A 14,520-nucleotide genomic window follows, 5' to 3' on the forward strand; every position below is an offset into this window, starting at 1 on the left:
CCGTGTTGGCAGCATAGATTTTGGGGGCCGTGGGGGAGGCAACGCAGACAGTGGGCTTGCAGCCTCCCCTCCCCGCAGGTATGCCCGGCGCTTGCACAAAACCACCCGGCGCTTGGTGCCTGACTCGGAAGTGCGGTTCCTACTATCGGAGAGCGGCAGTGGGAAGGGAGCAGCGATGGTGACGGCAGTGGCATACCGGCTGTCGGAACAGCACCGGCTCATCGACGAGACATTGGCCGAGTTCAAGCTCACCCACGAGCAGCTGCTGCAGGTGAAGAAGAGGATGAGGGCAGAGATGGAAGCGGGGCTGAAGAAGAAGACTCATGAGACTGCCAAAGTGAAAATGTTGCCCACCTTTGTCCGCAGCACACCGGATGGGTCAGGTAGAAGCATGCCCTCGCTGGAGTGAGGGCACTGGCTTGGCTGTGGGGCACCCAAAATGGGCTCCCAGAGATGGGGTTTGGGTTTGGTGGAGGGTGAGCAGATCTGGTGCAATGAAAGAGGGAGCCTCCTGAGCTTTGCAAATGAGGAAATCCCAGCCCCGGGCAGGGCAGCCTGTGCTGCCCTTGTGCGGTTACTGGCAGCCTGGCCCCATGTCCTTGACCCAGGGTGCAAGCAAGCCAGGGCCCGGGGGGAGAAAACCACAGCTGGCTCATAACCCAAACCCATCCGAACCCTGTCCGCACAACCTGGGTAGTTCTTTGCATTCCAGGGTGGCTGGCCAAATTTCTGCTTTCTCTCAGGGAACAGTTGTGTGGGTCCTCTTTCCCCTGTTGGTTTAAAACAAAACAAAACCAAAAACCACAAAAAAAGGGCTGGAATAATCAGAGCAGCATCTAAGATCCTCCTTTGATGAAGGTCTTCCCAACTGAGAGTTTCTCAGAGATTTTACGTCACAGTGCTTTCTGGGGAAAGCACTTTTTAAGATTTTGCTTACGGTTCTTTAAATACACACACATACTCTTTTACAGAGAATGGAGACTTTCTGGCACTTGACCTTGGAGGGACAAACTTTAGAGTTTTGCTGGTGAAAATCCGCAGCGGTAAAAGGAGAACAGTTGAGATGCACAACAAAATCTATGCCATTCCTATAGAAGTGATGCAGGGAACAGGAGAAGAGGTGAGTATTTGTGTTTCTGTTTTGCAGCACTGCTACTTAAGTACTTTCTTAGGAGCATGTAACATGTACAACTTCAAATGCATGACTATTCTTTTTAAAGCTGTTTGATCACATCGTTACCTGCATTTCTGACTTCCTGGATTATATGGGGATAAAAGGCGCACGTCTTCCTCTTGGCTTCACGTTTTCCTTCCCTTGCAAGCAGACCAGTCTGGATGCTGTAAGTTCCTTAGTATCTTTTGAATCTGCTTTTGTGCTTATGCTAGGCCTGATTTCTCTGCCTTCGTATCATCTATGTGACACTTACAGGGAGGTTGTTCAAGGGGAGGGTTCATGCTCTGACCCTGACCAGTACAGCTGCTCCTATAAATAGTTCCTTTAAAGGTAGTAATGCTGTTGTGGTTTAACCTCAGTCAGCAACTGAGTACCACACAGCTGCTCGCTCACTCCGCCCTGTCCCCCCGCCCCCATTGGGTTGGGGGAGATAATTGGAAGAGTAGAAGTGAGAAAAACTCGTGGGTTGAGATAAACGGTTTAATAATTGAAATTAAATAATAATAGCAATAATAATAATAATGTAATAATAATACTACACAAAGCAAGTGATGCACAGTGCAGTTGCTCACCACCCGCGGACTGATGCCCAGCCAGTCCCCGAGCAGCGGCCCCCCTGGCCAGCTTTCCCCAGTTTATGTACTGAGCATGACGTCACATGGTATGGAATGTCCCTTTGGCCAGTTTGGCTGTGCCCCCTCCCAGCTTCTTGTGCACCTCCAGCCTTCTCAGTCGGTAGAGCATGGGAAGCTGAAAAGTCCTTGACTAGTGTAAGCATTACCTAGCAACAACTAAAACATCGGTTCTTATCAACTTTGTTCTCCTCCTAAATCCAAAACACAGCACTGTACCAGCTACTAGGAAGGAAATTAACTCTATCCCTGCCGAAACCAGGACAAATGCAAATGCTGTTCAGCCCATGGCTGTGACGGATAAGAGCATTTAAATTTTCCATGGTGGTGATATCCCTTTTTTTAAGGTATCATGTTTTTTCCAGTCCACCTGCTGGACTGTGATACTTCTTGGGTTTTGCGAGCAGTAAGCAAAAGTCCATCCCTGCTGCCAGCTCCTGTTCCCCAGCTGATCTGGTCTCCCTGGATGGAGAGGGTGGACCAGGGCCTGCTTGGCTATGTCACTCTGCAGGTGACAGTGTGGCCTGCAGCGTGTCGCTGTCAAGTGTACCCTTTTTCTCTTCGCTTTCATGTTTAACTTCTTCACTGCCACATACTTCCACCAACTCCACCTCTGCAGCTATTAATAGTTTCCTGTCTACTTAGCACTTTTTTTGAAGACAGACATTTTCTGTCACACTTTTTTTTTTGGTGACTTTGTTGTTTCTGTCACACTTTTTTTTTTTGAGTTTGTTGCATTGCTCCGGAAATTTGGAGACCAAGCATGATTAGTAGGTTTAGATGCAATTTCCACATATATAAAGAGATATTCCTTTTCATAGAGACTTTTCTGTATAACCTCACACTAAAGCATTTGAAATGTCAAGTGTACAGAATAACATTCTAGTCTTAGCAAAAATAAGATGAATATTCATATATAAGGAAGGAGAAAATAGGCAGCAAATGCAGGGAATTATTTATTTTATTAGAAATGCTAAGTGATCATCCCTTAGAGGACTGTAGGATTTTTGGGGCAATCTGTAGTGCACCAGGAAACTTGATAACCTATTTTCTTTCTTTTTAGGGTATCCTTCTCAATTGGACAAAAGGCTTCAAAGCTACAGACTGCGAGGGAGAAGATGTGGTGTATTTGCTTAGAGAAGGAATTAAAAGAAGAGAGGTGATTTTTCTTTTGGTTTTGTTTTCTTTTTCTCCTCCTACTTCTCCCTCCCCTCCAGACTTGACAGACCTCGTGGGTCAGGCTGGTTCCCTCTTGCAGGGTTTCTGTGCCTTGAGGAAATGGGCTGTGCCTCCTGTCCTGCACAGAAGGTGTTTGCCTCGCAGCAGGTCCAGATACAGCAGCCCCCGATGCCGTGTGGCTGTGCTGGCTCTTATGCTGCCGTGTAGCCTGACCACCACATAGGATGGTCTAGAGGGTGTGTGGTGGAAATGAGAGAGTTCAGCCACCAAATGGAAATTGCTACTCAAAATGAGCCACACTGGGGATTTTGTTTCATTGCTTCCCCCCCCCCCGAAACTTCTAACTTGCTAAATTTGGCAGAACTTTTAAGGCTTCTTTCAAACCCTGTGGCAATTTTCACTGCATCAGAGCATGGAGAAGGCAGGAGTTTTCAATGTAGTGATTTCACGAATCCACCTCAGCGCACCCTACATGACAGTTTTCCCCCCTCCCAACCCTTGTTCTTGAAAAAGCCTCAAGCAGCTTAGCTGAATCTTTCTAGGAAGGGAAGAAAAGTAGCCTGAGGAGAGCATTAATTTTAGCAGAATTTTATTAGCAAGTGAAAGGAGGATCTTAAAAACCTTTGCTACTGGATTTGCTACCACACTGCTGTAATACAGAATGGCGATAGCCCTCTACCGTGTGCCTATATACAAGATCTGTACTTAAATATATCTAAGCCAAAGAGAACAGCCAGGAATATATTTTCTTCTGAAGACATAGTATATTGTAGGTAGAGCATGCGAGGAGCCTTAGCTACCCGCTAATAGATTAAGTTCCTATTTCTGCATGTATAAAATCAGGCTGGTACTTTCAGTTGTTTGTTTCCAGTGTGCCTTGACAGAGTTCCCAACGGTTTATTCCTTTCGTGTCCCCTTTGGTGTGAAGGGGTTGCCCCAAACCCAGAGTTCTCACTGTTTTATTTCTCTCTTCCAAAGGAGTTTGACTTGGATGTGGTGGCCGTGGTGAATGATACAGTGGGCACAATGATGACTTGTGCCTATGAAGACCCAAACTGTGAAATCGGACTCATTGTGGGTACGTGTTAGAGCTGCTTTTTATTTGGCACTTTTTTATTAAACAGCACATCAACACATCTGTCTGTATTCTCGTGGAGACATCCCTCTGGTTAACTGAAAATATAGTTAGGGTGTCCAGGAGTGAAAGATTTTGAGATTAACAGCTATCCCTTCAGAAGCAAGCTGCATGAAGGAATTAAGAGCAAAATTTAACAGCCAGCTTAGTTCTGTGCATGATCAGTTGAGATAAGCACAGGCTGTAATGCTGAACAAATCCTGCCTGTTTTAACTGGGAAGGCACTGTGCTGCTTGGGAAGCGAGCAAACGGGCTCAGGTAGCCTCGCCAGCTCCTGGAGTATCCGTTAGTTTAGCCCGTAAGAGTTTCCCTGCCGGGGTGTTCAGGTAGCCCACAGCTTCCCTTGAGCATGTGGTCTCTCAGAATAAACTTGTAAAGCACAGCCCCAATTCCCGAATGGCATGTGATGGAAAGCTCTGATAAACAAAGTGCAGCGACTGACAGCTCTCTTCCCAGCAGTGAGACAGCTGAAATAATTCCACAGGTGACTGCCGATGCCTTTGCAAATGCCACGCTTGGGGTGCCTGTGGCACAAGGCGGTGTGAATTCCCAAAGCTCTCCAGATAAATGAGTTTTCAGTGGGAGAGAAGGGGACGAGGCACCTGTAAGTTTTAAGAATGCTTTCAGTTGCAAGATGGCTTGTAGGAAAATAAAACTCCACCAGTTTCTCCTCCAGACAGTTGGAAAATGTCCAGGATGAGTCAGCACAGTGCAGTGTGGGTAGGAAGCCATGTCTGCGCAGCTCCGTCAGTGGTGTGGTTTCAGGGACAGAGTTCCCTGCAGGAAGGACAGTGTGTCCTTGGGGTGCTGAGAGCATCCTCTGAGGACCGCCTGCTGCAGCCCTGCCAGATATGCTCTCCGGCCAGCATGTTTGTGTGCAGAGCAGGGGGTCGGAGGTGGCCTGGATACATCTGGGATAATGAGAGCAAAAGCCCCGGGGCTCTGACAGCTCCTTTTGCACTGCCTGAATTGTCTTGGCCAGACTGACGGTGCTTGCTGAGGAGCCTGCATGAGCCGGCAGTTGCGCTGCTCTCCCCGGTGCAGGGAGGTGGATGAACTTTCCTGCTGTTGCTTGGCAGGGAAAAATATTCTTGCAAGGGTGAGTTCATGTCATGCTGGTGTCCTGTCTCTGCCCAGTGCCACCTCTCCTGCCCAGGAGAGCCAATGCTTTGAGTCTCCACTGCTGAATACTTTGGAAACTGCCACTGATGAGACCAGGTCTCTGCTTTTCATCTGCTGGCAACAGGAGATCATCTAAAAGCCTGTCAGTCTAACAGCCTGTATTTAATAGGTATCCACATATTCAGGCAGCCCTTACTTAGCTCGTTCTGGACGATGAGACTTGGTGTTGGCAGGTTGGCCAGTGCTGATGGTCCACAACTGGGTTTGGTCTGGTTTGGTCCCGCAAACCTGGGTCTCAGTCTGCAAGCCCAGACTTTCCCCCAGACCCTGTGCTGTGGCTCAGCTCGCCTGCAGCAGGGGAGTACTGTGGGAGGATCTATTTTTGCTCAGACTTTATTGACATAGTACCCTAAAAAAATGGCAAAGGAAAACAGACTTGCTGATATAAATGGTGCAGAATCTGTGATGCAGGGTTAAATGAGAGTTCGGTAGGCAACTTCAAGAAAACTTTTGCCCCAGGTAGCAGCAAAAGCTGCCTCTCTTTGCTAATAAAGCTTTGCTCCCTAAGGCCTCTGTGTAGATGGAGCACTTTGTAATTGCCACGCTCCTTAGGATCCCCTTTAAGCAGAATCAGATGTGGCATCATTTCAACATGGAAGTAACCTTCCTGCCGGAGAAACTGTTTAAGCAATTTGAATCAGAAAAAAACAAGCAAGAGCTAAAAAATACCCTGCAATTAGCTGGTAAAACCTCTGGGGTTTTCTTTGCCTGATGCCTCAGAACTTGCTGAGGTTTTCAGTTTGGCAAATTTTCCCCTGAATTTTGTGGGTCTGTGGGCTTTGTGGAAGGTGGTTCCTAACTCCAAAATCCAGCTGATTTCTTGCTGTGGTTTTGGGCTCAGAAGTATATGAGGGTTGGTGTGCCAAAAGTGCCGCACTGCTGCTCCTCCCTGTAGCATGGGACCCTCAGCCCAGCTGGCCTGGGTGAGCCCTCTTCTTCTCTGAGCCACCCTGAGTGGTGCACCACAGCAGTAATATTCTCTCTCAATTCAGGATTATTGAAGAGTGGGGTTTTTTTGTGACGTTTCAAATGATGGTTTGACTTCATCATTCAGAAAAAAGACATTCAGGATCCCCCCAGAAGGTTTTGTCAGGGCTGTCATGCTTGTTCTAGTGTTGTTTTGTTCCGAACAGATTAATTTCAGTATTTTCTTCTTTCAGGAACTGGCAGCAATGCCTGTTACATGGAAGAGATGAGAAACATAGAGATGGTGGATGGTGAGCAAGGACGAATGTGCGTGAACACGGAGTGGGGAGCGTTCGGGGATAATGGATGCCTGGACGATATCAGGACAATATATGACAAAGCGGTTGATGACTATTCACTAAATGCTGGAAAGCAAAGGTACTGTGGGATAAATGGTGTGCTAAATATAAGCCAGGCTGCCTTAAATGCTTTTAAGAGAGGACTGGATTTCTCCCAGTCAGAGAAGGGAGAGGTTAAGAGTCGAAAATGACTGCAGCCCTGCTATCCTGTAGGATCTCCCTCTTCTGTGCTTTTCCTGGTCACTGCTTTTTTGCAGCTTATTTGCTGCCATGGGACTGCAGCAGGGTTTTTGGTGAGAACTTCAAGAGTCTTGAAATTACTGAGACCCTTTTTCTCATCCCGTGTTGTACTGAGGGGGTTAAGATGGCTTGTCATTCTTTTGCTCTTGGTCTCAGTTTAATCTCTTTTAGCTGAACTCTCTTTGTAGAGGGCTCTGCCTCTAGAAATCCTCCGCCTGGACCAGCCAGCATGGTTGGAGCTTGGAGCTGCTCACTGTAGATCAGTCAGGAGTTTTCTAGCAGTTGCAGCCAGCTCTTATTTCAGGCAATTTTCTGGATAAAATATGTCATGTTAGAGGACCTGCCTTTCTTGGCCCTGGAGGTTGGATTCCATTTTGGGGGTCCAGCTCTTCTTTGGGCAAGTGCTTCCCTGCCCCCTTCAAGAAAGGGCTGACACAGAGGTGTACCCAGCACTGATAAAACTGGGCTGAGACTGCTGCATGCCCAGACTACAATTTTTCATAATTTCTCTGCAGCCATGCTTTGATGCCAGGAACTTTTAAAAGATTTTGTCACTAGAATAAATCTGCCTGAAAACCTGGGGGATGCAGACAAGTTGGCAGGTCCCTTGGGAAGCTCTTTAGCAGTTAGGGCTCAAACAGACCCAGAGAGGCAGATATTGAGTGAGCCTGATGCAGCGGCAGAGTTGGCATGGAGTAAGCAGCCAAAGGCAGTAGAGGAGACTGCCAGGGGGAATAATTTATTCCAGAGAGAGTTAGGCACTCAAGAGGGAGGACACTTGCTGGGTACAAGCCTGAGAGAGCTCATGGTATTAAATGGACTGCATGGCCTGCTTCCAGCAGGATGGCATGCTGGGCTCCGCTCAATCCAGGGCAGAAACCCTGCTGTAGAGCTTCAGAAGGTGAAATAAAGGATTCATCACTGAATGCACTTTTCAATAAATGGAAAAGTGTTCAGTTCTCATTGGTAAAGGCACAGCTCATGGACCCCAAAATGCTCCATTCAAACCAGAACGATGCTGGAGAGGAAGGAGTGCAAAGCAGACTCCTGCCCTCCTCAGCACAGGGCTGCCCTGTACCGGTGCTGAGCATGGCTTGTAGACTGCTCCTTGTCATGTGCTGGGAAGAGGTCTGCAGGTGGAAGATATTCCCTCTCTCTAGCCTGGGGACAGGCCTACAAGTGGGAAACTTGGGTCCTGTGTGCAAAGTGGGGGGCAAGAGGGGTTCAAGACAGCTTGGTTCCTCCCCATGGTTTTTGGACTACTGCTTCCCTACTGGAAACCAGGTGCTGGAATTAACTGAAAAGCATAAACCAACCGTGGACCCCCAGCTTGCTAGTTTACAGGTCAGTGATCCTGTGAACATGCTGGACATACCTTTTCACATCTTTTATCTTTCACAGGGTTTTGCAGCACAGGACTCCCTTAAAAATGCTGCACTTGCAGTGACTGTACCTTGTGGTTTTCCTGTAATTTTGCTGCACAGAGCCACTGAGCTTTTTCTGTTGAAGATCTCAGCTGTGCTTCAAGAGAACTCCCAAACGTTGTGCAGTGGGGACAAGTTTTCCCTGGGGTCCACTCAGGGCTGTCACTGGGGGATGCACAGCAAATTTGGCTTTCATCTGGGCACCGTTCTGCTCTCTGGCGACAGGTTTTCATTTCTTCCATCTGGGAGAAATACCAGCTGCCATTAACAACAGCCTGGCTGGGGGAACATGGTAGTGAGGAGAAGATGAAGTGTTTGTAGATGGGCTCACAAGGCTTCCCACTGAGTCTTCATGCTTTTTCTTGCCCAATTTTTCTAGTAAATGGCCATTCTGTGTAAATCGTGTTGCGTATTTCATGTCCCCCATGTACGCGGGCAGGACACCTGACTGATAATGCAGCTGCAATGCTGCCTTTGCAAATGTGAGCAGCATCCCTCTGAGCTGTGCCGCTGTTTTTCATTGCAGGTACGAGAAAATGATCAGTGGGATGTACCTGGGGGAAATAGTCCGCAATATTTTGATCGACTTCACCAAAAGGGGGTTCCTGTTCAGAGGCCAGATTTCAGAGACGCTGAAGACCAGACACATCTTTGAAACCAAGTTCCTTTCTCAGATTGAGAGGTAAGAGCACTGCATGGGGCCTGTTTAGGGTGAAATAGTGTGGTAACGCTCATCTGGTGACACTGCTAGAGGGGAGGGACAGCTGGAGAGCATTGCTTGGTTCTCCAGAGATAATTTTGGTTTCAGTAAGAGCCTGTGCATGTGTGGAAGGACTCTTTACAACATCATCTGAATTTCTAGCAGTGCTTACTGCTAAATCATAGGAAGGGCTGCCAAGGATTTCCTTACTGTATCAATTTATTTGCTTGCTTGGAAATCAAGACATTTTCCTGTGCCTCTTGTGTGTGTCTAGCTATAATTGTTGAACTGAATGAACGCTAGCTGAATAAGCACTTCTTTATTGGATATTTTTGCGTCTTTATTGCTCGGACTCTGTATTTTAAGTAATCTCAAAGCCTGTTGAATCTTTATTGCTGGGAAAACCCCAAGCTGGTCATTAAAAATATTTTCCTGAAATGCCCTTTGGCAAGAAAAGAGAAGGGGAGGCAATGCAGAGCTGGACTCGGAGCCTCCCTTGCTGCCTGCGCCCCTCTCCTGCACTGCAGTATGGTGCTGGGCGGAATGAATTTGCATTCCCCGAGGTCTCTTGTGCTGGCAGGAAAAACTGCTGCCTAGTGTGGGTGCATGGATGCAGCCATCAATGCAGTGGGGTTTGTGGCAGTGTCTTGACTGAGGGAAACCTTTAATTTAACACTGTGCTCTTCTGCTTCTGCAGTGACAGGTTAGCCTTGCTGCAGGTGCGAGCCATCCTCCAGCAGCTGGGGCTCAACAGCACCTGCGATGACAGTATCATTGTCAAGACCGTGTGCGGAGCGGTGTCGAGGCGAGCAGCTCAGTTGTGTGGCGCTGGAATGGCTGCAGTTGTAGATAAAATTAGGGAGAACAGAGGATTAGAGCACCTGGAGATAACGGTTGGTGTGGATGGGACTCTGTACAAACTACATCCACAGTGAGTATTCACCTTCTCAGCATTTGTTTGCTTGCGATCTGTAGCGCGTTGCTTGTACATCCTTTCTCTTGATGCACCAAACCGGTCTCTCTTATTTGCTAGGATAAGAGCCAGGGAAAAAAAGTCTTAATCAGGGGTGGTCAGGGCTTTCCAAAGGGCAACGGGAGGATCAAGAAGGACTTGTGAAGGATTCTTGGGGTGGTGATAAACTGAAGGGGACGCAGCTTGCCAAACAGGTTGGAAGCTGCACAGCAAGGGAAGGATCTCTTGGCTATGCAAAGGCAATGACAGAGCATTGCTGAAATGCCTGGTGCCTCTTTGGAGGATGTTTCTGTTCAGTGTGTAGAGGAGATGGGCTGCTGCGAAGCAATGGCAGGCGAGGGCAGGAGTCTAAAAGAGCTGGTGGCAGGAGGAGGAGAGGACTAGTGCCCATCTCTGGTGCGCATGGAGAGAGATGGGTGGGAAGGAGATGACTGTATGTGTGGTCTCTTCTCTCCCCTTTGCTGTGGTACTAGCAATCCAGGTTAACCCCATGCAGACAAAGAGGCAGGGGTGGGATGCAAGTGCTTTTTTCCTTTAACTCCCACTGCTCCCAGTCTTCAAATCCACCCTAGTTTCCAGCATTTTAGTTCTTTCCCCAGTGAAAAGGGGAGCACTGCAAAGGCCTGTGGCAGTGCTACACTCTGCAGATGCTGTGGGACCTCCCTCACCCACTGCCATCGTTTCCTTTCGCAGCTTTTCGAGGATCATGCACCAAACAGTCAAAGACCTGGCACCTAACTGCGACGTGACCTTCCTGCTGTCAGAGGATGGCAGCGGGAAAGGGGCAGCGCTCATCACAGCGGTGGGATGCAGACTTCGCGATGCCGAGCAGAACTGAACTCCACAATCCCAGCCCCAATTCTGTCTTGTGAGCACTTTCTCATAAAGCAGCGACTCCATAGTCAGAACTGGTAAAAACCCAGAACTCACTGCTTTATCGGGGAAAAAAAAATACAACTAATGACATAAAAAAATAGGATACAAGATAGAATGTGTGCTGTTAATAATATCTCCTGTTTCTGGACCCCAATCTGCATGTTTCTTATTCACCTTGTTGGTACCTTCCCCATCTGTAGGTCATGGAAAAATCAGTCTATAATTTCTGCAACTGTCAAAAATCAGTTATTGTCTGAGACGAAATTGCCCCCAGGTGATGTGCGTTGAGAGCTACCGTTGCATCATACCAAATGTGTTCTTTGCAGCATCCCTGTTAAGCACACCGCCAGCACACTGACCACCAGACCTGGGTGTTGATGCTTTTAGCGAAGGGGAAGCAACAGTTCCCTCCTGCATATCTACCTGCTGTTGTTTCGTATAAAGCGATTGTGAAAACATTATGGTGTGTCAGCACTGTGCACGCACGTAACTCTATAGTGGGACCTGACAATGCGACTTGCTTCCTTGATGCCTGTTTTGTCATGGTAAAAGTAAACACCCTTGTCCCACAGATCTGGTTCCACTGGTATTTCCCATTGCTTCTGTGAATAGTGTTGTGTTACTGGGTGAAATCTGTCATGTTTCGGCAAGAAATCCCTAAAGAGTAAGACAAAGTGGTTGGTGATTGGGGTAATCCAAATCTCCAGACCCAGGAAATCAGTAGATTTATGGTCCCTAGGCAGGCTGTGCTGTATTCTTCTGTTTAAGAGTACTTATTAAAAATATTTTCTATCTCTTCTTGTTAGTCTAGATCAGGGCACTGCAGCTGCCCTTCTGCCGAATCTGCAGCTAGACAGTGTCACTTGGATGTGTATACCTCCGTCTCTCGCCTTAAATGGGTATTTGCTTCCACACAAAGCTTTAATCTTTAATACTGTTAAGCAGCCACTCAAAACACAAACACTCAGCTAGAGTTAGTGATCAGAAAGGAATATGAGGGTTTGATTTTGATCTTGCCTTTGAGGACCCGCGTGCATAAACTAAACAAACCACAAAGCCAAAATCGGACCCAGCTTATTCCAAGGACTAAAGCAACAACAAAGATCGTATACACTTGGTGTATCCTGTCCTCTGTCGAGTCGATGCCATTATTATATTTGCATACCAGTTGCATTACTTAAATTGAGAAGCAGTTAGGAAGGCAAACATTGAAGAACATTTGCAAGTCACGCCACTTTTTCTGCAAAGAGGGAGACCACACAGTAGTCCTTAATTCCTGCTCTTCTACCAAAAATGAATTTGAGATGTCTGCATGGTTTTCCCTGCTGCCTTTTCCTGCAGAAAGTAGATGGAAATTTGCAGGCTACTCCTTTTTGTCCTCGTTCCACTCCCCTAAGATTTGGATTGCCCTACCTATCGATAACATTTCAATATGCATTATGGTGCACTGTGAGTGAATGTTGTAAAGTAACATGTGAGTCACAAACAGTCATTGCAGCTTTAAGTGTGTGTCTACCTGAAAAATTGCATGCCTAACTGGTTTTGCAAAGGTAGAGAGTCTTTTTACTTTGCACACTAGTAGCTCTGATACTAGTGTTACGTGATACTTGTGAAAATATTAAACTTTTTTGATGTGCGTTAACTGGTGTTTAGTGGTTCTTTCTGGAAGAGGTGCTGTTGGCTGGTGGCTTAGTGCTTTGGGAGGAGCTATTGTGTAGGGAGAGCTGCAACCTAATCCCAGTGGTGCCTGCGTTTTGTGTGTGTGTTTTTATTCCCGGGCATTCGGGGTCAGATTCAAACAGGGTGGTTTTCACCCAGGTCTCCATGCCTCATGTTTCCTAATGTAGTTCAGCAGAGGCACAGAGCTGACAACACCCAAATCCTAGGGCGCATGTAATTTATCCAGGTGCATCTCGTGCCCTGTCTCATGCAGGGGGATCTGCAGTGCAATAAAACCTCAGCCCACTGCATCAAAGCCAATGTGATTATATTAGGCTTTGCCAGATACACAGTGATGGATATGTTGCAGTTGCTGTGTCCCCACAGAAGTCTGATGCACGTCAGTGTCCATGACCTCCCGTGTGCGTAGGGTTAACGTTTGCAGAATCAGTGTCAGGTGCTCATACACCGCTGGTTTGCACATCCTGTGTTGGAGTTGTGTATGAAAGCGCCTTTTGCATACACTGAAGTTGTGCTTCTCCAATAACCCATCTTACGTTACAGCTTCAATAGTCTCTGACACCCTTGATGTGCAGCTATGACCCCAAATAGGAGACAGAAGAAGGTGAGAAAGTTTTTGGGCACGGGACACATTGCGTTTTAATTGCTTGAAGATTTGCAAATCTTATGCCTGCCGTTGGCAGTGCTGTAGGGGTGGTGTGAGCCGTGCCTGGGGACCTGGGTTCGGAGCTCTTCAGCATCTGAGGGCTAGGCTCAGTGCAGGATAGAGGATGAATGAGAAGTGGAAGTTAAACTTGGTCTCAGGGCGACTGTGAATTTTGGAGATGCTGGCATAGGTCGTTTTGTTTATTGGATCCAGCTCATAACAAATAGCGAGTGAGTTTGTTTCTAACAGTGCCGTTTTTCCTACTGTGGACCATAGGTGATGTACTCAATAAGACACAGTAGTTCTTTTCCAAAGGGAGACCTGGTGGGATTTCCATTTCCAGACTACTTCTTGCCCCTAGGAAACTGTTCCAAGTGAATCACAAGCTATAACTGTCCGAAGAAATGTCTCCAATGTTATCCAAGCAATGACTGAGATGTCTTACTTAAAGCTTTTAGGCTTGGTGAATAAAATCATAGTCCTCTTAATTGTTAAGCTGTAATTACTGCAATATGAACAGAAAAATCTTATATTTCCTGGGGAAAAGACCATTTGCATACCACTGTTGTAATGTCATCCTCTCCTTACTCCTCTGGGGGTTCTCTTAGAAGCCTTTTGAATGGGTTTTAAAACAAGCAGACTTTGTTTTGTTTTGTTTTCTTAAGAAAATAGCAGAAGGCAAAATAAAGTTTCTCTGAACTTCTGAACCCCGTTCTGTGCTTTTTGTTTGTTTCTTTGCCATAAAAATGAGATTATTCAAATATTTTTCTTTACTGACTGCAAGGGTCTCCATTGCTGCTTAGAGCACAAGTAACTGTGCAGGGGAGGGATTTTTCTGCTGACCTGGAAGTGTTTTACTGCTGCGTGGTATTTAATCATGTCTATGTTTATATGAAGAATTGTGTGTATTTACTATGGAGCATGGTGTTCCTGTTACCTCATATATCACAGGAAATAATGTAGGTCCGCCTTGGCATGCCTTTTCTTCCAGTATCTAATGAGGGCTCAGAGCGTCTCTGCTTTCTTAACTGTTGCTGTTTCTAGCAGAGAAACATCTCAGGATCTGCAGTGTGAGTCCTTCAGGGCACGGAGTTTCGCTTGCAACCTGAAGAAATCATCCTCTGCTTTCTGCACCCGAACAAGAGAGAGGGATGCCATGAGCTGTCAGAAAATGTAGGTGCCTGTCAGGGACTGCACAGGGGACACAGTTCCAGCATGTGTGTGACACTTGGGTGTCTGGAATAGGCTCTGGCCAGCTGTTAAGGTGTGATGGAAGATGGAGGGGAAGATGGGATGCTCAAGATAGGCCTGTTTGGTCTAAAAAGATCCTCTTTAGAAAGCTGCAGGGTTTAAAGGCCTTACAATCACACTGGCTGGGCATGGGAGAGGTACAGCTTACATATACGAAATAGTG

At 47.0% G+C, this 14,520-nt stretch overlaps 1 protein-coding gene across 1 annotated transcript in view; it reads left to right on the forward strand.

Annotated features, from left to right (window-relative positions):
• HK1 (hexokinase 1) overlaps nt 1-13,813 on the forward strand; it is a 42,538-nt gene extending 28,725 nt beyond the window's left edge. Inside the window, exons 10-18 of the mRNA XM_076339401.1 lie at nt 79-383; nt 972-1,120; nt 1,221-1,340; nt 2,870-2,965; nt 3,964-4,063; nt 6,463-6,646; nt 8,758-8,913; nt 9,629-9,862; nt 10,598-13,813. Coding sequence (XP_076195516.1) covers nt 79-383; nt 972-1,120; nt 1,221-1,340; nt 2,870-2,965; nt 3,964-4,063; nt 6,463-6,646; nt 8,758-8,913; nt 9,629-9,862; nt 10,598-10,742 — 1,489 coding nt within the window. The 3' untranslated portion in view covers nt 10,743-13,813. The remainder of the gene's footprint in view (nt 1-78; nt 384-971; nt 1,121-1,220; nt 1,341-2,869; nt 2,966-3,963; nt 4,064-6,462; nt 6,647-8,757; nt 8,914-9,628; nt 9,863-10,597) is intronic.
• The last annotated feature ends 707 nt before the right edge of the window (nt 13,814-14,520 follow it).

Source organism: Aptenodytes patagonicus, chromosome 5, assembly GCF_965638725.1.
Source record: "Aptenodytes patagonicus chromosome 5, bAptPat1.pri.cur, whole genome shotgun sequence".
In the NCBI taxonomy this organism is placed as follows: Eukaryota; Metazoa; Chordata; class Aves; order Sphenisciformes; family Spheniscidae; genus Aptenodytes; species Aptenodytes patagonicus.